Here is a 27,065-nt window from a genome sequence, read left to right as displayed (position 1 = left end):
CCCCCCCCCCCCCTCCGCGCCCTTTTCGGCGTTCCCCAAATCTTAGATAAAAGTAATAATGTGAACTGTGTGGTATTTCCGAAGACGGGTAATTACGGAGGCTGGTTGGGATGGGTACATGGGGCAATAAAACCGTGTATCCCCCCTCCTCTCATGCTTTTTGGGGGTCATTTCTTGACCTCAGTGGTGGGTATAGGGTGTAAAAAGTGGCGCTCTGTGAGTCTCCATAAGCTTGATGAGGTGCGGCGGTCTCACACAGAAGACGCTCAACAAGCTGCTCCTGGAACTGCAGGAAGGCGAGCGTTCCCGGGGCTTCTTGTAAATTGCGTATTACAGGTAGCGGTCTGAATAACGCCGGGCTCGCGCAGCTGTAGGTGGAATCTGCTTGCGGAGGCCCGCAGCGGATCCCAGCTGTGAGCCCGGCTGTGTCCCTGCGTACGGCCGCCTATTGTACTGCGCATAACTGCCTGCTCACACGGGCGATCATTCGCAGTACTTTTTTTAAATTTGTATTTCCCGCACAGTCGCTTAGCGATGACACGGGTACCCGCAGCCCGTACACAACGTAGTTGCGTATGGGCAGCGAGTATATCCGCGACCATGGAGCACAATGGGGTCTATGTTGCGGATATCCGCGGTAAAATAGAACCTGCTGCGTTCTCTTTTCTGCGAGTGGATTACGCAATTCCGACCCACTAATGTGAGCGGAATTGTGTAATCCAATGCGATTGATCTGCGTATTACCGCGGATCAGACGCATGCGGAATCCGTAATTCCTATCCGGTCATGTGAGACCAGCCTAAGGTAGATCGCTTCTTTTTTATCACGTGATCGTGGACCGCTCAACGAGGCCACCCGTCACTGCTCCAGGCTCTCGGCGACCGTTGGTCGCTGGGAGCAAGGAGATTTTGAATTTCCTGTGCTCCCCGACTCCTGCGCATGTGTTCGCTGTTTTGCCGGCAGTCGCATGCGCAGGATCCGGGAAAGTTCATGGAGGAAGATCGTGTCGGGGTGCAAATACGGAGGCCTCTGGTAAAAAGTTTCATCTCCTCTCACCGATCGCATCGGTGAGAGGAGATGAAGCTTCACCTTTCTTTTACTTTTACGTGATCGCCATTATCCATTTTATAACGGCGAACACGTGACCAGGAACCGCTCACCGCGGTCCCCCGTGAAATCTAGAGGCTCTCGGCTAAGTTTTGTAGCCAGGAGCAGGGAGATTTTAAATTATCCTGGCAATCCACGGCTTTTGCGCATGCGTCCGCCATTTTGGCGACAGGCGCGTGCGCAGAAGCTGGGGTAAGGTCCGCGGATAAATCCGCGGGCCTTAGGTACGTCATTTCATCCTCCCTCACGGATATGATCCGTGGGGAGAGATGAAACGCAAGCTTTTTAAACTTTTTTTAAACTTTTAAAAACTTTTTTAAAACTTTTTTTCCCCCACTTTTTACACTTTTTTCCCCCCACTTTTTACACTTTTTTTTTACTTTACATTATCACTGTCATCCATTGGATAACAGTGATCATGTCCCCAGTATAATCTCTCTGTTCCTGGCTACACATGGCAGCCAAGAGCAGAGGGATTTTAAATTTCCCGGGGCTCGAGCCCATCTGCGCACGCGCCCGATGTCCATCATCGGGCGCGCATGCGCAGACGGGGATTCGGGTCTTGGGACATCGGGGAGGACTTAGGTGAGTATTTTCACCTCCCCTCATGGATCGGATCCATGAGGGGAGGTGAAACTGACTTTTTTTAAAAACTTTTTTTTTACTTTTTCGCGGTCGCTGCTATCCAATGGATAGCGGCGATCGCGTGCCCGGGCACCGCTCACAGCTGTCCCCGGTAACACCTCCTGGTTCCCCGCTAACTTCAGGAGCTTTCAAATTTGCCAGGGGCTCCCAGGCTTCTGCGCATGCGCCAGACGTCATCGTCTGGCGCGCATGCGCAGAAGACCGCCGGCGGGTCCGGGAGGACCCGATCTACGGGGGACACCGCCGACCAGCCAGGTGACAATTTTCAGCTGCTCTGATGGATCCGATCCATCAGGGCAGCTGAATGTCTAACTTTTTACGCACTTTTCTTTACTTTTTTGCGATCGGCGCTATCCGTTGGATAGCGCCGATCGCAATGCCGGGGGGACTGCCCGCATCCTGGGATGACCGCTCCATGCTGTCGGCTACCTGTGGGCACCGACAGCATGGAGCTGTCACGTCCTCAGGCAAGTGGGCATCAATCCAAAGAGGATGCATAAAACTACGTCCTCTGGGATTAAAGCCCACTTACTGAGGACGTAGTTTCCCGATGGGGCAGTCGTTAAGGGGTTAACTGGCCAATGATGGACCCTTTGGAGGGGAGATGACATTTGCACCATATTTGGTTATCCAAGGTGATGGTCTATATGCAAAGACAGGTTGCTTTTCCACGTACCAAAAACTTATATTGATCAGGGCTGCATAGCAACTGTTGTGTGAAGGAAACACATGTTATCTTGTGGCTCCTGAACTGTTTCTGAGCAAACCACTATTAGCAAGAGAGGTCTAGCAGAAGCCTTCTCTTAACGTAATCCATACACATGCTAGGCAGGTATATTTGGGTGGATGAATTCTGTTGCCTAGTATCATTTTTCCATAAGTGCTGTCTGATTGTCCTGTCTTCCCTTAGTCATTAGGAAAAGTATCAATAGAGACACAGGGTTGGCCAATATATTGTGACTTGGTAGTCATATTAAAAAAAAAAAAAAGATATATAGAGAATGAACACTTATCCCATAAATTAATGAACGCAACAGTCCGTTCATGAAGTATCCGCTCTCGTCCATCCATCAATATCCCTATAAACAATTAGATTGGATGTAAGCATATCATCACCGCTGGGTTTATTGCTGCCACAGTAAATCTGGGGTGATGCTATGCAGTTGTCCAATCTCCTTTTTCTATGAGGCTTTTAGTCATATTGGCTACTTTTCCTTATACCATCTCATGCCTGGCAAACATTTATACTAGTATTTTGTGCCCAAAAATCGTGCATGTCTATGAAAGCTTTGTTGTATTTTACAAACCTGCTTTGCCATGCCCTTTTTTTTTTTTTTACATGTTTTGCGGTAGATGAAACAAGCACCTAACATTCTATTTTCTGCGTATTACGTGCGCAAAATTTTCGTTCGCAAATATGTTCATGTGACGCAGGCCTAAAGGAGAATGAGGATGGAAGAAATATATTTCTATATATTTCTTATGGGGCCCCATGATGTTTAAGTACTTCTTTGCGTGGGATTGTAAATGGCACATGATAGGTGGGGGCCCCGTTGTAATGTAAGCAGAGCATGAGTACCTTGATCTATCTCATATTGTTGTCCTTATAATTCTTGCACGCAGCTGAATAGATGAATAGAACCAGATGTTTTGTAGTACAGAATATATAATCCTCTTTTTCTTTTGCAGATTAGGATCTGTTAATGTAACAGATTTTAAGTCCAGCTGGAAAGATGGGATGGCTTTCTTGGCAATCATACAGTCTTTGAGACCGGACCTCATTGACATGGTAAAGTTACAAGCAAAGTCCAATGAGGAAAAACTGCAAGAGGCATTCAGAATAGCAGAAAATGAGTTAAAAATCCCCAAACTCATTGAGCCGGAAGGTACGAACATTGATATTATGAGGGATTTTTGTATGTCTATAGCAATACAATACAGCAGTAAAAAATGTATCACAGATGTCATGATCAATTCCTCACAGGTCTTGTAAACTTAATAGAAGTTAAAATATTTAATAAAATTCGCAATTGTTTTTCTTTTGCTTCCTAGATCTTATGGTTTCAGATCCCGATGAAAAGTCAATTATGACCTATGTGGCGCAGTTTTTACAGTATTCCAAAAATCTGGAAGAGCCTGCAAAAGATATGTTGGTATGAGATCATTATCCGGGGGCATAACCTGTCTTTACTATTTTCCCCAGAGATGTAACAATTCACCCAAATATTTCTTTTAATCAGGACGTTTGTTAAGAAATTGAAAACTTGGAAAGATATTTATCATGATAGAAATTTTAAGGGTTTTGTTTTGTTTTTTTGAGGGATAATCAATGTATCATGGGAAATATACCCCTGCATTGCCCTACATGATGATAGTAAAGACTATGATGGTGAGGACTCGTATATTGCAGAGGCGTGTTTTACAGAGCCCATATAGGGAGACATGAAGGCTTGATACACAAGCTGTGTGGATATAAACCCTGCTGCCATACGGTGCCTGCACAGGGCATTATTTCATGGAGGTATTCTCCTTTAGAAGTTATGCGTGTAAGGTGGATGAAAAGGTTAACCTAGTGAAGTCGAATAAATGCTATGCTTGTTAGGGTTTAGCTAGAGAAATGACGCAGTATGCTTATGTTTACTGGAGAAAGTTATACAGATACTGATGTTTATTAAGATAATGTTGAGGTTTATTGGAAGAACTTCTGCAGTGATGGCCAATTACTGCATAACGTTTTACTTTATTGTGTATCATGCAATATACCAGACTCTTGTGACTCCTGTGGAACTGGTGTGAAAGTTCTCAATCCGAGACAATGGGGCCATTCAAAGGTGTACATCACCAGGTTACCATGCTGGGCAGGGCATGTTCGTCTAATGGATGAATGGTTGGACAAGTCTTGGCCCTCAGGGTGGTGCCTATTTTGGTATAGAAGGTGGGGTGGGCACACAATATGTTGTTTGCATTGCTACAGTGGTGGAGTGAGCAGCACAAATGTGAGGGTGGTGCAAGGTTGGGTAAGACCGAATCGTGAGCCATGAGAGAAATCCCAAAAGACTGTGTGAGAAGGTTAGGAGCAGCTGGAGATTGTTTACTATGTGGATTCTCTTGGTCGGAGCAGAAAGTGCCCGGTCAGTCAGATCATTGTGGCTTTGGCAGCTTTGGTCATTGACCGACTCTGTTGCTGAGAGAGTGGAAACCCACCCTTAAGACTGTGAGTGTGTAGCATTGAAAACTATTGGCTTTGTCCAAGGGGCTATGCCAGGCCTTCTTAGTAGCCATAAAGACTCTTAGAAACCAAAGGGCGTGCAAATAAGCAAAGAGATTGATTACAAACAATCTGCTGTGTAGTTAGAGATGGTACTTGATTCCGCAAGGCCTGCAAACCAAGACAATGTAGCCAAGATTCCAGAATCTGCGTTGCTGAGTAGCAAAGTCAGCATTACCAAAGTATTTGAAACTGTTACTACTTACTGAAACTGTGTGCCAAGTGGAAGTGACTTACTACCATTTCAGCTGCCAAGTAGAATGGTGGTATTTTGTCTCTTAATCCACCTTCACCACCACCATCATGCTTCCTTACGATTTCTGCATCTCTCCCTATGAAATTGGAGGAATACATAGGTACAGTGTGAAACCAGAAATGGTACAAAATTCAGTGCAAATGCATACCTTCTCACAACAGCCATAGATTTCATTCACTGGCTAAAAACAACTCAAGATGTGCCAAAATTATTAAGAGAAGTGCGCCTCTTAATATATTTAATGTATTTTACCCCAGTGGACTTAAGTCTACGACTAGCATATGAAACCAGAAGAGCAACTCCTTTGACTCTTCTCCCTTATACCATGCATTTTATGTAGACCTTCCTATATTTACTTTAGTGTTTTGCATGCTGCTCTTGGCTTATTCCATAAGTTCACAATATATTCTACCTTATAGGCTCGAGTATCTAAAGCCATGGAGTGGCTGAATCAGCAGGAGCTGATGTTAAAAGAGTTATTTGCTGAAATGAAAGATGAGACTTATACGAAAAAGTACCAGGTGAAAAAAAAACCCTCATGTCTTAATCTGAAAACTAGTAATTTCATGTTCACAGGAAATTATTTCATCTTCTGTGATTATTTATTAGGAAATCTTGTTATTCATGAGAAAATTTAATGAGCAGAAAAAAATCTTCATGTCTGGGTTGGCGGTGGAGTCTCTTCCGGCTGAGGAACAACTGCTTATTAAGCAATCGCTTGAAAATATCACATTCCAGGTGAGACTTGCTCATATTCTCACTTAGGTTGCACTGTAGTTTTCCCTTTATGAAAATGACTGCTACATTATTTCAGAATTTCTTTAGTTATTGCCCTTGTTTGTGCTTTCTGGTAGTGTCCCTCATAGTCTGACATACCCTATAACCACCAATACTGTATCTCGAAGGCTCTACAATGACATTTGGTCATCTGTAAGTTGCTGTAAAATCATGGGATCGCTCGACTCAGCCATAACATTGATGTTTTCTTATAACAGAAAAATGTTTGCAAAAAATCGCAAGAATTTTGACCTGATCAGAATTCTTAAAATCAACATAAGGCGTCTGCAACTTTTTTTCCTCTTAGGCAAACCTTGAGTCTGCATGCATGTTGCGGTAATACTGTGCAACTCAGCCAAGCCTTGGGCTCAAATCACACACATAATTTTTGTAGCAACCTTTTTAATCTAAATACAGCAGTGGGTACCAAAGAGATGACAAGTATCAGTCTTTCCTTTTTTATGACTTTTTCGTATGGATCTAATCTTGACTTTGGCTCAAAATACTGCATTAAACACTGCCACAAAAACTGCCTGTGTGATTACAGTGTTAAAGGGGCATTCTGGCCAAAAACATGATTCACTTATCCACTGGATCAATGATAAATGTTAGATTGCTGGATGTCCAACCACTGGGGCAGGTAATAAATTGTTTTGAGACAGAACACTTTTTTAAAGAAATTGCCCAAAACTATTGGTAACATTGAGGCATTACTTGCAGCACTGTTTTACTGTAGGGAAAAAAGTTGCAAACCGTTTGAAAAGATCAGATATTTTTCGAATAGTTGCAGGATTCTTTACCACGTTTCCTCTGAAATATTATATTGCTGCAACTTGTTGATACTGTGAAGTGCAACCCTTAAAGGGGTTTTCCAGGGAGAATACTACTGCTGACCTATCCTCAGGATAGGACATCAATAGTTGATCGGCTAGGGTCCGTCGCTCAGGACCCTGACCGATCAGCTGAGTGGGCGCATGCTGTCAGCGCCGCAATAACACAGAGGTGGAAGCCATGCCTGCAGTACAAGTGCCGGCTACTACATGGGAGGTCGGTACTGAGACTTCCACTCCAAATATACAGAGGTTGGAGCAGAAGCCTCCTCGCTGACCTCCTTATAGTGGCCGGCGCTTGTAACTGCAGGCACCTCTGTGTTATTGTGGCACTGACGGCATGCATCTGCTCAGCTGATCGGTCGGCTTCTTGAGTGACGGACCCTGGCTAATCAACTATTCATGACCTATCCTGAGAATAGATCATCGGTAGTATTTCAGTGGAAAACCCCTTTAAAGTGACGTTCCAGTCCTGGATCAACAAAGATATCCGCACAAGTTCTCCGACTATTTGATGCACATGGTGCATTATTATGCATCATTAGTCTAAGACACTACATGCTGCTTTGATTGGTCAGTGCTGACCACATGTGCAGTCAGAGCAGTGTATAGTGTCTTAGACTACTGAAGCATACTAATGTTCAGTGTGCATCAGGTCGTCGGAATAGTTGGGCAGTCATCTTTGATTGTCCAGGACTGGATGATTAAGAGGAAAGCCGAGAGTAAATGAATAAAAGTGGCATTACACAGGATGACTGTTGGGCGTGTAAGCATTTCAACAAATAAGAGGAAATGCATGTTTTGTATTATTGATGTGACTTTACAGAGCAAATTGCTAAGGGCCAAAATGAGGAATAGTTGCTATATAGTGCAGCCATGTCTGGATTTAGAAGATATTACAACTCAAAGAGATTTTTTCAATTCTTTCTTTATTTCCTGACAACAGTAGCAGTAAAGTAAATAAAATGAATGGGTCGTTGACATTGGTGAGGAAGGGGGTGTCCTCTACGGGAAGGTGGAATTTAGGTGGTGTTACTTTACATAATAGGGCATGTACCCGTACCCATGTTACTTCACTCTGTGTTGTATATTGAAACAATCTACTCTATGTATTCAGATTGCAGAATGGAAGAAGCAGTTGGATAGGAGTTTGCCAACACCTTTGGATAATATTGAGACATGGCTGACCGAGGTCGAAAATCTGATGTCTCAGGCTATGCCTGAATCGGGCTCTCATTATAATACAATGTCTTTACTCCAGGCTTTGTCTGAAGCCTTCAAGGTATGGAATTCAGCAGTCAGTACATGACAAAAACAGGGCTTTTTGTTCTTTGTGGCAAAACCCCACACCATAATGAAGGTTTGGGATAGCATTTTGATCCTTGTTATGGAGCCTCTCTCTTCCATTAACTAAAAACTATGAACAATACTGCATTTATGGCACTGTAGTTAGTATTGCAGAGTACGATGTGGACACGGCATAAAAAAAACCCAAATAATAAAAATGATATATTATAAAATCTTGGAAAATAAGTTGGCGTAGAAGCTTCCAGTAATAGATAAGTGATATCCTGTTATTACAGAAACGTTGGATAACCTAACTCTCTAATGATATGCACAACTCTAACAACACAAAATATTACATTATAACAAGCTTTTATAAATCTCAAAAATCAGCAATACACCTCAATTATAAAACACGTAGTCGTCCCACCAAACGTTTCAACCCAGCAGTGGTGGTTTCCTGCACACAGTCCAAAAGTAACGCAAATGTTGTCCAATATCTTGTCTCAAATTGGCCAATGAATGTGTATTTCTCTGGTGTTGGCTCAAGATTGCATTTTTTTAAACTTGCAGGCCTGCACTGAAGTCATTATCTATGTACCGACATCGTGTTTTTTTTCTGAGGCTCCACCTCACTTGCAAGTCTCCAGCGTGTTTGGTACCGTAGTGTAGGTGAAGCATTTTTGGATGTCTTTGGGAGTTACCCATACGCACAGAGCTGCAAGATGATATGGACTGTTGTAGTAGTCTAAGCAGAAACCAAAAATAGCAACAGCATGCAAAATAAATTTACTGTCAGAGGTATACCTACCTATAATCACTACTCTAACCACATTAAATGATGCAAGGTTCTTGGTATATAATTCGATCGCATTACATTGGCCCATCTACCAACCTTCAGGTGACCAAGCTCTCAGATGGGCCCTAACGCTAATACCAAGTGGTAAATCTCTACCTGGGAAAGTTGGGTTCCTACCTCTAAGAATGCTCCTGAGAAGAACCTTCATTATTTCATGTGGCTAGAGTATTTATTATAGGTATGTATACCTCTGATAGTAAATTTACTTTGCGTGCTGTTGCCATTTTTGGTTTCTGCTTCTACTGTATGTTGCAGCCATGGTTTAACGTGCACCTATACATTTCTATTGAGCTATATTTCCATTGGGTAGTACTGACCTATTTATCTTTCTTTGTAGCAGTCTCTCCAGCTGCAGTCCCTGCAGCTTTGATCTCTCAGCAATGTCCGTTCTGATGGGTCATGGGGCCACACTTCTTTGTTACAGGCTACCTCCTTTCTCCTGTCACTATCTCGTTCTAGCAGGCACTGAATTTCTAGGACATGTATTACATGGCTCCCTCAGCCAACTCCTCAATGCTCTTGCGTCTCTCTCTCCCTTTAGTTCAGTCTATCAAGACTGTATCCCACTGGGATAACTCCAGCTTATCGCTCTTTCACTTGGGGTCTAGCTCTTATGATTCTTGTCAGAGAACACCAAGCCCGTGCACCTCTATCACCCCAGTCCTCTAGACATCCCACCTGATTTCTGCAGCCAATGAGAAGTAATATGCAATGCTCCATAGGGAAATACACAAAATGCAGTAATGCATGATGACCAGTAGTATCTCTCTTAAATCTGCACCAATGTCCCCTAAAGGTTCACTGGTCAGTACATCGAGACAGAAATGCTATAACAAGCATTACAGTAGCACGTCATACCAAGTGTAGGACCCCTTTAAAAGAGACTGTAGCCACAATCTAGGCATTTAACCACAAATCCTTGAAAGAAAATTCCTTAAATAAAAAGGATCTTTCATATCATTTTGTCAACCATATAGACATAGTCACAAGTACCAGTAATGGTATGACATAAAGCCTCACCACTACCACAACCTGAAAACCATAAATACACTGCAATGTAATATCCAGCTGCTGCAGTAAATTATGGTAGAAATCGAAAAGGAGATCTATGAACATGTCCTAAAGATGAGAAAACGGTTGACCTTATTACAGAATGAATATAATTACTGTTGTTGAAGGTTTAGGCCCAATGTCTGTAGTAACCCTGCTTCTGTGTCCCCTTGACAAGGTATGCTGTCTTGTGTTTTTCAGCTTTGTTTTGCTATAGGGATATTGCATTATAAAAATTTGGATTTATTAAGGGCTTTTTTAAGCACTGTGATCACGATGGACTGACCTTCATTGCAATTTAGTGCTGTTACCCCCAGAAATACAGTGATAGGTCAAATGAGGAATTGACCCAATTACCCTATAATAAGATGGTAGTCCCTAATTCGGACGGGACTTGTGCTTCAGAGCTTTTCATCCTACTGTAAGGGCTACTTGAGTGGGTCTTAATTGGAGCAACCTATGTTTCCCAGCTATAACACCCGCTCTATACCTGTCTGCATATACTAGTTTTATATCATTTGAGCAGATGCAAACTGTATATACATTTATGTTTTAGGCCAAGAAGTTTAATTAAATGTACCTTTTTGCTCCTTTTCCTCAGACTTTGATGGTTGATGCTAAACATCACATGGAGTGTCTCAGATCATTCAGGAATGTAGACGACAATGGTCTTGTAATTGTGCCAACTGATAAGACAGAAGAGATGAAAACCAGGTACGGTCAATGCTTTAAGGCCCATTTAGACACAATGATTATTGCTCAAAAGATGTCTTTTGAGTGATAATCGTTGTGTCATTTATATCGCAAGATGATCGCTCAAACGTTGAGCGATCACCTTGCGCTCCGGAGGATGCAGAGAACAAGCGGGGAGTCTGCCTGTTCTCTGCATCCAACTCTTCCCTGCTGGGAGCGCCTGGCTGTCATACAGCCGAGCGCTCCCAGTGGAGGATGCAAAAGACAAGCGGAGTGTCCCTGCTTGCCTTCTGCATCCAGCTGTTCCCCGTTCGGAACGCCCTGCTGTTATACAGCCCAGCGCTCTGACCGGAGGATGCAGAAGACAAGCGGGGAGCCCCGCCCCGCCCCACCCCGCTGGTCTTCTGAATCCAGCTGTGTTCTGCACAGAGCGCCCGGCTGTTATACAGCTGAGCGCTCCGTGCGGGGTATGGAGAATGCAGTTGGACAGCTGCGTTCTTCATACCCCGCCTGTCATCAGGGAGTAGGATACAGCTGAAACAATAGTATGGGAATCCCTGATAAGACTCATCGTTGTCTTTCAGCATGCAGAAAGACAACGATGAGCGATGGTTTAACGAAAACTGCACGATTTCAGTGCAGTTAGACACAACGATTATCGCTCAAAACATGGGTTTTGAGCGATTTTTGATCAATAATTGTTGTGTATGGGCCTTTACCCTGTAATTATACTTGTTTATCTTGTCTGGTCATGACAGGTACTTAACACAGAGTATTTTATGTTTTATTATTGTGTAGGGCAAAGTTTTAAGTTCTGTAGGAAATCAGTGTCGCTATAAGAACATACAGTGCGACCATCCATGATTTAGCTACGAGAAATCTCACTGGTTTTGTTTCTTAAAAATAGGGTTTTTTCATACATAATTGTTATAAAAAATGGCAAAACAACTGCATTGTAATAGGAAGTCCAAATTTTCTTCTGTCAAGTTATTAAGGCTTTATCTAACCATTTCTTAAGCCCCATTTACACGCAAAGATGATCTCTCAAAATTTGTTCAAAAGATAGGATGATTGACAGTTTGAGCGATCATTTTGCATAAGCTGCTAATAGTCATTAATGGCCATAAGCAGCTTATTACCCTCGTTTGCATGTAAATGAGCCTCCCTGAGCTGTATGCAGAGAACAGTAGGTGGTCTGTTATCTGCACACAGCTCCTTTGTTCTGCCGCGGGACTGCAGTTGAATACAATATTATCAGCGCTCCCCTGGAGAAACAAAGTGTGTGGTCCCTACTCTAAGCTCTCTGGCCGAATGATGAATTTTAAGCTCAACTAAAGATCATCGTTCGAACGGAAAGTAAACAATAGTAGCATTTGTGTGCAACGATTATCGCTCAAAAGACATAGTTTGAGCGAATTTTGAGCGATAATCGTTGCGTCTAAATGAGGTTTTAAAGTGACACTAAACCATCAATCCTCTTTGTCTCTCTTTTATCATGTAGTTAATTATCTTTTTGTTGGATGGAAACAGGTATTCCAGGCTGCTCTTATGAATATGTATGGATTTACAGTGGGGACATCATATTATGAAGCCCTCTTAAGAAATTCCTGAGAACCTTTTTAGTCAAAGCATGTCACCCTACTAACTATATACAGTTCCTCGTTTTGTCATGAACTTTCTCTGGTTGATATAGGTTGGTTGATCTTTTCATTATATTATATTCAAGGTTGGAGAAGATTTTGGCCGCACACTTCACTGTTCTTGTGGATTACCGTAGTGCTGGATACTATGTGCTTGCTCTACTGGAGGAAGGGAAACCTAAGCTAAAGTCTTGGAGAGTAAAGTACAAATCTCAAGAATCTGTGGAGGCGCAACTTGCAAATTACAAGGTTAGTTGTCAGAAGAGTTTGTATTCATTATAATGATCAACATCTCTGGATTGATCATTTACTTGGTGGTCAGTGGTCACATATTCATTCAAATGAATACACAGAACAGAATGCCTTTTGGTACAGTTACGTTATTGCTATTGTGGAGCATTGCTGATGAGATGAAAACTGCATATATTAGTCTGGCCGTACACCAGTATTTGGCTGAAGCCACTGATTTCAGTGGGATAGACCAATGATCTAATGTGTATGAGACCTCCTAGCGGTTCCATGCCAGTAGATGTCCGGGAAAAGGATGGAGTGACGTATTTAATTTCAACATTCCTGATTGTTTTTTTTTCCTGTGGGTGATGACCTTTTGCTATAGGCTTATTCCACTTGCCCATAGAAATAACTGATTCAAGTGTGTGCGTTTAATGGAGAGTTCAGGGGAAATGACTCCGCAAGCTAACAGCTATCCAATATATATGTCCCATTTAAGAGTATTCCCATGCAGGGGTCTAAGTAAAGGGGGTGCAGAGGGTACGGTTGCACCTGGGCCCGGGAGCCCTAGAGGGCCTATAAAGTTTCTCTTCCCCATATTGCAAACCAATACCATCAATGAACCTTTATAGTTGGGGGCCCAGTTCCAGATTTTGCACGGGGGCCCAGCAGCTTTAAGTTACGCCTCTGTTCCCATCATTTAAATTTATGAAAGGATGTGCCATAAATGCCTGATAGATACATGTTCCACCCTTAGGACTTTCACCAACTGGAAGAACTCCTGTATGGGACCCTCGCATATCAACTGCTGTGAATCAGCAAGTAAGGGTCACAGGACCCTTGTTTATCACTTAAGACCCATTTAGACCCAACGATTCTCGCTCAAAATTTGCTCAAAGCCATCTTTTGAGCAATAACCGTTGTGTCTAAATGCATGGATATCGTGCAGTTTTCGTGCACGATTCGTTCCTCGCTCAATTCTAGTTTTCTAGAATTGAGCGATGAACTCTTATCAGCGGTGCAGGCTGTTATTACAGTTGGCAGCACTGATATGATTCTTTCAGCTTGTGTCCCGCTGATAGTTTACAGCAGGACGCGAGCTGTAAGCACAGAGAACAATCCTCCTGTTTGCTTATGCAAAACAGCTGTATTGTTCACTGATGGATAGTGGTTGTGTCCGGCTCTGTCTGCATAGCCCTTTTGTAGCTAATTAACTACTATAGACTATGCAAAGATGATCGCTCAAAACTGTCACTCAAATTGTCGTTTGAGTGATTTTTGAGCGATCATCTTTCAATGTAAATGAGGTCTTAGGTCCCAGAAATGGGAGATATAGCTATCAGGAACTTTTGGCATATTGCGTAAATATGTATGACAGGTATACCCTTTTAATAACTAATAGGATCATTCTGACTTGAGTTTAGTGAAGTTCCTTTTTTGTACCTAAGCCTATTGCATACACTGTATTAGATTCTAATTCTTCAAGTGACGTTCAAATATTGACTATAGTAATTTATCAGCGGTCCACACCTAAATATTATCTGGACAGAGAACCGCTGATCTTAAAGTAGTACAACAGGTTGCAGTGATCTTTTGCATACTGTCAAGTGCCAAAAATGTGGAAGTTCATGTTTTTTCACCAAAAATAGCAACATGTTTATATTACTTTTACCAAAAGATTAGGAATGGTGTGAATACAGGTCTATTTATTACCAAGGATGAACTTTGTCCAAAACTATCGTAATCTGAAGCTCTTAAAGCAGAATCTTTATTTCATATTGTTTTTATAAAATCTCACTGATTAGAGTTTAAAAGTGCTGCGAACGTCCCTATATTACACTGTGATAATATCTAGCTACAGCCAGTCCCTTTAAAGGCTGCTTTCACCCCTGCATTAGGGCTCAGTTCGGGGTTTTCATCTCTCTGCTCTGTTTTTGGAGGAGTGAAACTGAAATCAAATTGAAAAAAAAAACTGTGTTTTTTTCCCCTCCCATTGATTTCAAATCGGTTTTTAAAAAAAACAAACAAAATGGAAAGCAAACAGAAAGGCTTCCATTTGCTTTCCATTCCATTAGGTTTCCTTTTTTTGGACCAGAGAATAGCTGTGTCTGCAGCATTATTTTTGGGAGTTGTACTTTTTCATTAGTTCTGCCCAGCAGGAGCCAACTGAGAAGTCATATGGATGTAAATCCTGCCTTGTGTGTGTAGTAGTGGATGAAGACATTTTTCTCAGTATAAGCAGAGTTTTTCTTTCCATACTGGTCGGCTGTATGTTGTCCATGACTTTTCAAGTTTCTTTCCTACTCTAGGAATTTGTTGAGAGTAAACAATCCATGGTCCTTCTGGAAACGGCATTTCAGAAATTCAAGGAGCTTCATAACCTGTTGCTGACTACAGAGGACTACTGTAAGTAAATTATATCTCCTTTTAGACTAAGATATTTAGTCCTACTATTTCATGTGGCTTAAGGCTGCATAAGGTGTAACTGTTGGTGATTTTCTGTTGCTGTTTCGCAGACCATCCACAGTACAAGTTCTATAAAATCCCACTTAAACACAGAGGTGCAGCGACCGAGAACCAGGCCTCCAGCTGGGGAGACAGCAGGGTACAAGATGATAGGGGTTTATGGTGGCTCTACCGTGTCTTTTCCCAAAAGGCTGAAGTATAGCCCAGCCACTAGCAGGGAAGATAAGATTTAGCAGGCTTGATTACCACAGATTAGTTCTAGATTGTCTTCGTGACGCCAGTGTCCATAGACAAATGACAAGTTGCATGCGATTAATAAATTAATCCACAAACAAAATGGCTTTTAAAACTGGGGACTCGTGGTTTCCTTTTACTCACGGTTTAACTTTGATTTTCCAATACAGACAAATAGTTGTACTTTTCAACATGGAAATAGATGCTTCTGAACAGATATGAGCTTTACGTTTCCTGCCACACTTGAAAAACAGAAAGTTCCCTAAGGCACCCGTATCCTCAGTCATTGTTATCAGATGGACACTCTCTTGGCACAGCTACTCTTGTGTTACACAGCCTTTCAAACGCTCTTACATCTGATGCTAGCTGAAGCAGGTTTTTGGCACTTTCTTTTTAGATGCTCTTCAGCGGGGAAGTGTGTGGCACTTACACCCCCACACCATCTCCTAGGAAGCATGTCTTGCGCTCCACTCCCCGAAGGGAATAAGCCTCCTGGCAGAAGAGACATGAACGGGGCTCAGCCTCAGCAGGAGCTTCAGCCCGTCTCTCCCATGCGCACCTTCTTCGCCGACCACTCTTTTCTCTCTCTCCTCACCTCTCAAAACTCCTCCGCAATCCTCAAACTACCAATCACATCACACCAGCATGATAGGAAGACAAACAGGCTTACACAAAGTTGACATCACTCACATAAAGGCGAACAGGCTTACAAGTGATGGAGGGACCCTAAGGCCTCATGTCCACGGGCAAAATATGATTTAGGATCCGCAGCGGATCCGCACCCCATAGGGATGCATTGACCACCCGCAGGTAGATAAATACCCGCGGATGGTCAATAAAAGTGATTTTTTTAAAAATGGAGCATGAAAAAAAATGGACCATGCTCCATTTTCGTGCGGGTCTCCCGCGGGGACGGCTCCCGCAGGCTTCTATTGAGACCAAAATCAGAATATACTCACCTGCTCCGGATCTTCCCTTCTTCGCGGCTTCATCTCCTCTCCGTTGCGGCCGGATCTTTTTTCTTCGGGCCGGCGCATGCGCGCGGTACGCAACCGACGTGCCGTGCACATCCGCCGGGCCGAAGAAAGAAGATCCGGCCGCGACGGAGAAATGAAGCCGCGACGAAGGGAAGATCCGGAGCGTGCGAGAGGTGAGTTAATTCTTCTTTTCAGCCCTCATGTCCGCGGGGCAGGAGGGACCCACTGCGGATTCTCCATGGAGAATCCGTAGCGGGCCTGATTTTCCCCGTGGACATGAGGCCTAACTCTGGGCCACTACAGCGATAGGGACACACTGACCATTCAGGCTATCACTCACAGTTAGAGGGCCCAAACAACTAACGGTGACTTGCAGTTCTTCACCTACAAATTGCAACATATAGGGTAGAGTCGGAGCTCCATTTTTTTCCTGTGGGTCTTTGAGTTCCTTACTTTTTGCCCCAAATGAGAAAACTCTTGTTGCAGCCAGTACAAGAGGAATTCAATAAATATAGCTACACAGCTTATTACATTCAGTGAGAGCTATACAGTAAGCTCCCCCTAGTGGCAGCTGTAGGTTGCCAGATATGAATAATTTAGGTTGGGACATAAAAGTTGCCAATTATTGCTACCATCATTTTTCCCTCCTCTTTTTTTTTTTCCTGATGGGAAATATTGAGCTTCACAGTAATCTGTGATTTAACTATGAGCATAGTGCACTAAAAGTTAATTTGAGTACATTAACCTGGTCTCACTGAAAACAGACCAACTAAGATATGAATGAATCTTCCAAAGTTTTTGAACAGTGTGCAGAGAAAAAGAACTGAAATGACTCAGGAGCTCAGACTATTCTCAGTCTGCTGCTGCGCAAAAGTAAAATGTACCCTGAGAAATAACCAAAACCTCGAAAAGTGCAATGCAGATCATATCCCAAGTTATCTGAATAAATAAACTGGGCACTATATGAAGCTTAAAAAGTTTATATCTACTGGGTATGGAGAATCCGGAGGGAGGGGTAATCACAGTAACATGCGTCCTGATCCTTTTAATTTATAATCTAGCGGATGATCCTGAAATTTCAAAGCAATATGAAGCCATAGAATCCAAGTACAAGACATTTGTGTCTTCAGTCCATGATGCAGAGTTGACCCTGGAACAAGTTCTAACCAGCTGGACTCACTTTGAGAATAATTTGAACCTGATCACAGCTTGGCTGGATGAACAGCAGAGGATCTCACCATCCAAAGTAAGTATAATTCAGTAATCTGAATATATCATGTTGATGGGCTTCTGTCAGATGTCCTATCTGAAAGCAGCATAGTATAGAGGAGGAAATGTTAGTTTCACCATAAAAACTGCATGTGTTCCATTAAGAACCATGTTGAGTGTCCACTGAGTCTGCCCATTGGACCCTGGAGGTCCCTTCCAACTCTAGCATTCTATGAGTCTATTGGGATGATTTAGTGGTCCTGCTTTGAGCAGGGGGTTGGACCCGATGACCCTGGAGGTCCCTTCCAACTCTACCAGTCTATGAGTCATGCCAGGCCTGCTGAGAGACTGAGACAAAGAGCCTGTGACTATATCACTAGACTGAGTCTTTGTTCTGTAAGAGATGGCAAGCTGAGACCGTGTTGCCAAGATTCCAAAGTCAGTATTGTGCTACAGATTATATTGCTACTGTATTTGAAACTGTTTTACAGCGTTCTGGAACTGTGTGCCAGGTTAACCCCTTAGTAACTGGCAAATTTTGTGCTTAATGACCAGGCAATTTTTTTTTTATTTTGTTTGGTTCATCACTCAGATCCAAGAACCATAAGAGTTTATTATTTAATTGATGTGCTTCCAGCATTCTTTCCTCCAGTCACATACTATGATATGTAAGATAGGTAGCCAGAAAACTATTTAATTAGCGTGTTACATCACTGTTTACACAGAACATAATGTTTTTGCCATGCAAATCCAGGTTCCTATGGAAATTCTGGCCAAATGGAAATCTGTGCGCAAGTCTTTAAACAGGGACGCCAACTTCTTGATTGAGAGGACACATGAGAAAGCTGCTTCCAAGATATCGTTTAGACTGAAGACATTGAACAATCGATGGACCCAATATGTATGTTTATGAAAAACTGTATAAGTGTGAAAATGTGAAAGCAGGATGGTGCTAATGTTGTTATTCTAGATTCCGATTTAAGTATTAATATGATGAATGCAGGTTAAAGGGGTAGTCTGATTTAGGCCAAATTTCCATGGGGCGTATTTGCACTGCGGGATCCGGAGTGGGCGTTCGCCTCCGGATCCAGCAGCAAATACTGCCCATAGGACATGCTATGGAAAACGCTTTTCCATGCCCACAAATGGAAATCAACTGCAATTTTCCACTTGCTGGGAAAAATTGCTGTATGTCCTATTCTAGTGCGAGCCCCACACGGACGGCTTCCATTGCAGTCAATGGAAGCCATCCGTCCCGCAGTTTGGTGCAGCGGATTCGCGGCATCGCCGGCGTGACTCTCTGCACTGCGCACGTGCGTGGAGCGCCAGCTGGCACATCCGCAGAGCAGAAAGAGGACAAGATGACAGGTATGTGGGGGTCAATGCCGGGGCACAGGGTCTGATTCCGCCGCGAGATTTCACTGTCGGAATCCGACTAGGCCGTGTGCATTCCGCCTTATAAAATTATATTCCATCTTGCATTTACTGTCTTTTTTTTTTTTTTTAACTTTATTGTTAACACTTTTAAATTTCCTAGGGGTAACGTGTACCATACTTTGTTCTTAAGTTTTTTTTTGTAAATATCGCCCTTTCCATAACTTTATAACACATTTTTTTTGGTTGAAGCAGTATAAAGAACAGAGGGAAGTCAGTAATGGCAGCACTGCTGAAGAGTCTTTTTGTGTTGACCCTGTCGATGGAGTTTCCAAGACACAATTGGATATTTCTGCTCACTCATTTAATCTGTATATCCAGAGTTTGCAGGTTAGTCAACAACTATTCTTCTTTCTAGAACTCTGTCAGGGAAGTGGATGTCAATATATTTTGCCACACACCTGACTTGAGGCAGCACTTGGGGTACCCTGGTTTTCACTCTTGACCCCTCCAAGTGCGATTTTGTTTTTGCTACGGGATCTCCAAGCAATTATTTTCACTGACAAGTCTCGGTGGTGTCGCTGTTGACCCTGCACTGGTGTGATACCTGATGGTGTGTAACCGAATGCCTTGCAATGGTCAGGGCTGGTGACACAGAATCAATTAGCAGGTCCAGGCAAAAGGCATATTAGGAGGATATCTAATACAGCAAGACATGTTAGGGACATTGGCCCTTTAAGGGAAGAGGTGAGAGCGTGCACATGCTCTACAGGCAGACAGCAGAGACCCAGTGAGTGTGTGGTGCAGCATCCTTCTCTCTGAAGCCCCTACCCCCGGCTGCTGAGTGCAGGCTACAGTGTCCTTGAAAGTATAAACAATTAGGTGTCGAGTCTCCTTCTATTGGCCTACATATATAAATGCCTTAGCATGGCGTGGTCAGTATTTAAATTACAATCCAACAAAGGACAGGTAGATAATATAATTGTGAAGTTTCAGTCTAAATTTGGCAACTATCAGTTGGTGATCTGAACTTCAGTCCACCCCTGGAAATGTTTTAGCTACTTGTACAGAACTGGCCCATCTTTGATTGCAAAGGATGTAGTCAATTTGGTTTCGGTAAAGTTCGTTGGGAGAAGTCCAGGTGTACAAGTGATGCTTGGGGCTGATTCACATGGGCGTATTGTCAACGCATATTACGCATGGGTATTTTCTTGTGTAACATGCGGTGAATGGAGACAATGGAAGTCTATGGACTTTTATTCTTCCATTCACATCTGCGTTGGAACTGCAAGTGGTCATGCGTATAAAACGCAGGAGAAATAAAATACCAGCATGCTCTATTTCTCAGTGTTTCATACTCGGCCCTTGAAGGTCTGTGTATTGAAACGCTGCTCCTTTGCAATGCCTGTGAATGGATAGGGTTTAATACACAGCACTGCTCGGCGCATAGTGGAAAGTTTGAGAAAAAAAGTCACACTGCGCATGTCTATCTAGTTAGACACAAAGATGGCAAATACTAGCATGCCCTTTTACCAATTAAAAGGAGCCCTACTTGATAGACAAAAATGGCAAGAGTTGATACATAGGGTGACCCAGAGTCGTCAATGAATGGTTCTATATATATATAATATATATATATATACACTACCGTTCAAAAGTTTGGGGTCACCCAAACAATTTTGTGTTTTCCATGAAAAGTCACACTTATTCACCACCATGCGTTGTGAAATGAATAGAAAATAGAGTCAAGACATTGACAAGGTTAGAAATAATGATTTGTATTTGAAATAACATTGTTTTTACATCAAACTTTGCTTTCGTCAAAGAATCCTCCTTTTGCAGCAATTACAGCATTGCACACCTTTGACATTCTAGCTGTTAATTTGTTGAGGTAAGCTTGTGAAATTGCACCCCACGCTTCTAGAAGCATCTCCCACAAGTTGGATTGGTTGGATGGGCACTTCTGGCGTACCATACGGTCAAGCTGCTCCCACAACAGCTCAATGGGGTTCAGATCTGGTGACTGCGCTGGCCACTCCATTACCGATAGAATACCAGCTGCCTGCTTCTGCTGTAAATAGTTCTTGCACAATTTGGAGGTGTGTTTAGGGTCATTGTCCTGTTGTAGGATGAAATTGGTTCCAATCAAGCGCTGTCCACTGGGTATGGCATGGCGTTGCAAAATGGAGTGATAGCCTTCCTTATTCAGAATCCCTTTTACCCTGTACAAATCTCCCACCTTACCAGCACCAAAGCAACCCCAGACCATCACATTACCTCCACCATGCTTTACAGATGGCGTCAGGCATTCTTCCAGCATCTTTTCATTTGTTCTGCGTCTCACAAACGTTCTTCTTTGTGATCCAAACACCTCAAACTTGGATTCATCCGTCCACAACACTTTTTTCCAGTCTTCCTTTGTCCAATATCTGTGTTCTTTTGCCCATCCTAATCTTTTTCTTTTATTGGCCAGTCTCAGATATGGCTTTTTCTTTGCCACTCTGCCCTGAAGCCCAAAATACCGCAGAGCCGCCTCTTCACTGTAGATGTTGACACTGGTGTTTTGCGGGTACTATTTGATGAAGATGCCAGTTGGGTACCTGTGAGGCGTCTGTTTCTCAAACTAGAGACTCTAATGTGCTTATCTTCTTGCTTAGTTGTGCAACGCGGCCTCCCACTTCTTTTTCTACTCTGGTTAGAGCCTGTTTGTGCTGTCCTCTGAAGGGAGTAGTACACACCGTTGTAGGAAATCTTCAATTTCTTAGCAATTTCTCGCATGTAATAGCCTTCATTTCTAAGAACAAGAAGAGACTGTCGAGTTTCAGATGAAAGTTCTCTTTTTCTGGCCATTTTGAGCGTTTAATTGACCCCACAAATGTGATGCTCCAGAAACTCAATCTGCTCACAGGAAGGTCAGTTTTGTAGATTCTGTAACGAGCTAGACTGTTTTCAGATGTGTGAACATGATTGCACAAGGGTTTTCTAATCATCAATTAGCCTTCTGAGCCAATGAGCAAACACATTGTACCATTAGAACACTGGAGTGATAGTTGCTGAAAATGGGCCTCTATACACCTTTGTAGATATTGCACAAAAAAACAGGCATTTGCAGCTAGAATAGTCATTTACCACATTAGCAATGTATAGAGTGCATTTGTTTAAAGTTAGGACTAGTTTAAAGTTATCTTCATTGAAAAGTACAGTGCTTTTCCTTCAAAAATAAGGACACTTCAATGTGACCCCAAACTTAGTGTGTATGTGTATATATATATATATATATATATATATATATATATATATATATATATATATATATATATATATATATATATATATATATATGTATATATATATATATATATATAATATATATACACACACACACACACTTACAGGAAAAAAAAACATGTTGATAATGCTTATGTTATAATCTTGTCATTTTATAGGAGAGTATGGGCGATACTAGAACAAAGGAAATGTATCCAGAAATTCTCCGCCACCTTGAAGCAGTGGAGAAAGTCATTGAGACTGTGGACAATTGGTCTGGAAAGGCTGAGCAGCAGCTTAATGACCTTGATCAAAAGGAGAAAAAACAGGAGCCTTTAAGTGTAGACATACAGGTATGGGAGTATATTGCTAGTAATTGATGCAATGCCAATTGTAAAAAGATCAAGTTAGACAGAGACTAGGCTCCAGAATTTTAGTAACGCATTAATATATGGAGACTATACACACTGCATGCGGATATTGCTATAACTAGAGTTAAACCCATGGCCCAAGTGCTCTTAATCAACAGAGCTAGGTACTACTCAGGCCCTGCAAACATTAGCATCTTCCAGTATGTATCACTGCTGCAGTGCAACCAGTGTAAAGAAAAAGTGGGGTGCTACCCTCATGTTAAACACTTACTATAGCTTGACACGTGAGAGTAGATGATGAAGAGAAGGGTCTCTGTAAGGTGCGCAGCTTTTACTTCACATACACTACTTGTGGTGTTAGCTATAATTAACAGATGATTAATCATACAGAAAATATGTTGGTATGTTCTTACACAATGCTTATATTGTCTCCTCAGGATTTCTATGACAATGGGATTTCTTGCCAGGAGGAGCTAGAGAAGACAGAGGTGAACATTCAGTCACTGACACAACTCCTCTACAGTCACAAGGATTTACAGCACTTCGACTTGGACAAATGGAGGCACAAAACTGTCCGAGCACGTGAGAAAGTTCAGGTAGTTATATCATTCTGCACTGATTAGTGCATTGAAAGTTAGATTGAGGAAATGTAGAAAATAAATCGTTCAATGGGGCTGAGCTGCAATTTCTGACACAGCCCATGGATGAGAGGGGAAGGTGTTGGTTGGGGATGGGAGCAGACCTATTTTTCTAATGAATGCATAAGAGGTTATCTCAATGACTCAACCTCTTCTATAAGCTCTATTAGGTTCAGTGGCTATCATAGAGGATAGTTGCCCACTAAGGACCTCTTTATTAGCAAAGCGCTGCTAACGAAGAGTAGCCCTTACTCTGGTATACTCAGCCCAGCCACCTTTTTCATGGTGGGTCATTCATTCGATCACCTACAGTGATGAAGATGATTCTAGTATCTGCTGAATTTTAATGTTGTGGGTAGTATCATACTGTGTGAGGCACTATGGGCACTTTTTCAGTGTGGGAGTACTTATGAAAGCATTTTTACTGTGTAGGGGGCATCATTACTAAGAGAGGGCACTAAGGGGGAATCGCTAGGGGCATTTCTTTGTGTAGAGGCATTAGATCGACCTTTGAGAGAGGGCACTAATGGGTCACCGTCACTATGAGTTGGCACAACCATTGTGTGCCATATGAAGAAGGCACTATTAGGCTGGGTTCACACTGGGCTGATTTGCCGCGGTTTTGCAGTGGATCGCCGTTGCATATCCGCACTGCGGCAAAACCGCTGCGTTTGCAGTGCGATGCAGCACAAATGAGATTTGCCAAAAAGCTGTTCTCACAGGACAGATTTTGTCCGCACAGTCGCAGTGCGGAAATGCGGCGCGGTTTTAAAAGATGCAGTATGTTCATTCTACGGTCTTTTCCGCAGCGCTTTTATGTCCATAGACCTCTATGGACGCAGCCAAAACCGCACCAAATACGTGGCAAAAAGTAAAAAAGCACTGCGGAAAAAACCGCTTGTGGATTCTTCCGCACGAAAATCTGCAGCAAAAGCCGCAAGCCCAAATCAACCTTTGAAGCGGTTTTGCCGCAGAAGCAATTTTTCTGCGGCAAAACTGCAGCGGAAAAACCGCGGCAAATCAGCCCTGTGTGAACCCAGCCTTAGAGTGTGTGAGAGCACAAAGGGGAACGAGAAGGGTTAGAGGCAGAAAAAAAATTGCGGTGTGAGCAGCAAGTATTCTCTCCCTTCATTATATGAAAGATAAGAGGTATGTATCAGTGTTGGTAAAAAGAAGTCTAGGCTATTTAACTGTCAAACAATTGCCTAACTGCTTTGGTGAGTGTGATGTGTTTTCTTAAACTTGATTTTAACAAATTGTTCATCTTCATATCAATAATCTCACTGTTTTAGGACCTAATCTCTAGACTGAGTTTGCTCCTGCATCCCCCAGAACAAAGTTTGTCAGGGGAAGACATAAAGAGGAACTTTGAGAGTTCAAAAAGCAGCCTAGAAACCTATATAACAAAAGCACTGAGCCTCCTGGGACAGAAAGTACCTCCAGAAGAGTTCATCTCACAGTATGAGGTTTGTGGTGTTCTCTTTGTGACCTCCAGTGTATTTATGTTAATGCAATTTATGTCTGAACGTTAATTTTGCTATGTGATCCAGTTAAATTATTAGTGGCATAAAGCCCATACTCCTTGCCTGGTGCTAGGTCTACCCAAGATGTCCAACCTTTCTCATTACAAAGAACTTGATTAAAATTGAACATTTTCCTTAAATCACAATAAAGGATATAGATGACTTGGAGGACATTTGTTTTACGTAAATGGGTGTGTTTTGGGCTGACAATCACTTTTCAAAAGGGGTTTAATTAAACATTTTGCACCATTTGGCTTCTGCAGCTTCCATATATCATTTTACTCATAAATGGTGAGCTGCAGACATTCTTGACATAGAAGGGTTTCTGAGCAATGCGAGCAAGTCCTCGTTGTTTGCACAGTCCAGAAGCCCTTCTATGGAAAGCAATAGTAAAGCACCACGATAGCTGTGGCTGAATTGGGAGCTAGTGCATATGTGCTTCTAAGATCCCAGCCACCAGATTAAGATAAAGAAGTAATATGTGCGCAAATACTACCTCATAGGGTAGGTCAGTGTTCCCCAACTCCACCAACAGGTCATGTTTTCAGGATTTCCTCAGTATTGCACAGGTGATGTAATTATTGTTGGTGCCTCAGACATTGCCACAGGTGTTCTTACTATAAGAGATCCTGAAAACATGACCTGTTGGTGGTCCCTGAGGACTGGAGTTGCGGACCCCTGGTGTAGGTGGTCGGTTGTCCTGGCAACATGCAGTTAACAAAAAGATGATAGCGGAAACAATATGCGGAAAACAGACCATTTTGGAAACAAACACCTTAAGGATGAGTGCATTGTTGTGTGATTTCAAACATGTTAAAATGGGACTACCTCTTTGTTTACGCTCCTTTGCATGCATGTGTTGCATACTATATATCCATTGTATTGTGCTTAACCTGTTACTGTGTCTCTCATAAATGTTACTTGAAAAAAATTACATTTTTAACCCCTTGCCAGACTTGTCTCAGCAAATTTGGGAGTCAAAATTTGGAACGTTTTCTGGAAGCCACCAGGCACATGAAAAATATTGCATCCTCTACAAAAGAGAAGTCGCTGCTGGAAGAAGTGAGCGTTGATGTTAGAAATAGATGGAAGGTAATAAAAAACACACTCTTCATTTTTCTATAGTGCATTTCTCTGTTGATAACAGTATTGGGTTGGCTGGTAACAGCTTTTATTTCACATTTCTTCTACAAGACGACAACAAGAAAATGAAGACCCACTTAAGTGATGTTTTTGTAATTCTTTATTTGCCTAAATTTCCTATTTTGTACTTTCCAGAGTGTCCATGATCAATTGGAAGCTTATGTCAGTGAGTTGAAAATCCATATAGAAAAGAAGAAATTTGATGAATTAATTTGCAAGCTGGACAAACAAATCTTAATGGTCAAGAATAGTATTGGCGTTGTGGATGTGGAGAAGCTAATTGGAGAACATGAGGTAATAATATTGTCCTTTAACCCTAAAGTGGAAATAACTACTCTGAACCCCCCATCCTACCCTTGCTCACAATTGGTAAATCTGGCCAAAGCTAGATCCTTCCAAAATCTGTGTGATTTATCAACATCATGTAGCCATCAAGGGAACGGGTTCGCAATGGTTCTGTAAGTTTGGATTGGTGGAACTGTGAGAACTCTGGTCTGAGTATTACATTAGGGGAATAAGAATTTTAATTTACTCTCACAGATTCTCAATAGCCAAAGACTCATGTTCTCAATCAGAATTACTTTTTAATATAATATGTAAAGCAAATACAATCCTATATTCTTGTTTAGCATGTGTCTTCATCTAAGAGAGATAGTTGAGCAATGAGGCAGGGCATAACTATAATGAGTGCAGAAGATGCAGTGGGGCCCAGCGCCTTAAAGTTACACCCATTCAATGAGGCATAGAAATTTGCAAAATGCGGCTGTTAATTTTGGACATATAGCAGTTTACTGGGACCAGGGGTCCATATCTCACCAGGGCAACACATAATACTTTGAATTTCCACTAGATAATAGCTTCATCCCCTAAGACGGGCTGTAAATAAAAAAAATTCTGTTAACTTGTTTGGCTTGGGTTATTTTATGTATGGAAGACAAGGAATGCTGAAATATACAGTGCATCCTATCTGCAAGTACTGACCCTGTAATCCACCTTCCCAGGTTGTCTTTTCTGATCATGGCTGTTATGGGGAACTCAAGCAGTGTTTACAGACAATGCAGACTCTGGATGACAAACTCAGAACAAGCTCTGCTCCTACAATGTCCACTGTATTAATTACAGAATGCACAAAAAAGGAGGAGGAGCTCAATAAAAATGCTGCCGATATTTATCTTAATCTACAGGCTATGCTGGGAAGAAATAAAATGGATAAAAGAAAGTAA

The 27,065-nt window shown here is 42.3% G+C and overlaps 1 protein-coding gene across 1 annotated transcript in view; it reads left to right on the top strand.

Annotated features, from left to right (window-relative positions):
• Window positions 1–27,065, top strand: part of SYNE2 (spectrin repeat containing nuclear envelope protein 2) — a 351,232-nt gene that overhangs the window by 66,867 nt on the left and 257,300 nt on the right. The window contains exons 8-24 of the mRNA XM_066608185.1: window positions 3,442–3,638; window positions 3,805–3,905; window positions 5,696–5,797; window positions 5,886–6,014; window positions 8,001–8,165; window positions 10,678–10,790; window positions 12,496–12,658; window positions 14,950–15,046; window positions 17,379–17,563; window positions 18,281–18,427; window positions 19,156–19,290; window positions 22,347–22,520; window positions 22,976–23,134; window positions 24,469–24,642; window positions 25,654–25,791; window positions 25,978–26,136; window positions 26,844–27,061. Of these exons, the coding sequence (XP_066464282.1) occupies window positions 3,442–3,638; window positions 3,805–3,905; window positions 5,696–5,797; window positions 5,886–6,014; window positions 8,001–8,165; window positions 10,678–10,790; window positions 12,496–12,658; window positions 14,950–15,046; window positions 17,379–17,563; window positions 18,281–18,427; window positions 19,156–19,290; window positions 22,347–22,520; window positions 22,976–23,134; window positions 24,469–24,642; window positions 25,654–25,791; window positions 25,978–26,136; window positions 26,844–27,061 (2,556 nt within the window). The remainder of the gene's footprint in view (window positions 1–3,441; window positions 3,639–3,804; window positions 3,906–5,695; window positions 5,798–5,885; window positions 6,015–8,000; window positions 8,166–10,677; window positions 10,791–12,495; window positions 12,659–14,949; window positions 15,047–17,378; window positions 17,564–18,280; window positions 18,428–19,155; window positions 19,291–22,346; window positions 22,521–22,975; window positions 23,135–24,468; window positions 24,643–25,653; window positions 25,792–25,977; window positions 26,137–26,843; window positions 27,062–27,065) is intronic.

This window comes from Eleutherodactylus coqui, chromosome 6 (genome assembly GCF_035609145.1).
Source record: "Eleutherodactylus coqui strain aEleCoq1 chromosome 6, aEleCoq1.hap1, whole genome shotgun sequence".
NCBI lineage: Eukaryota > Metazoa > Chordata > Amphibia > Anura > Eleutherodactylidae > Eleutherodactylus > Eleutherodactylus coqui.
Note: the sequence above shows the minus strand (reverse complement) of the source record. Positions and strands in the feature narration are given on the sequence as shown.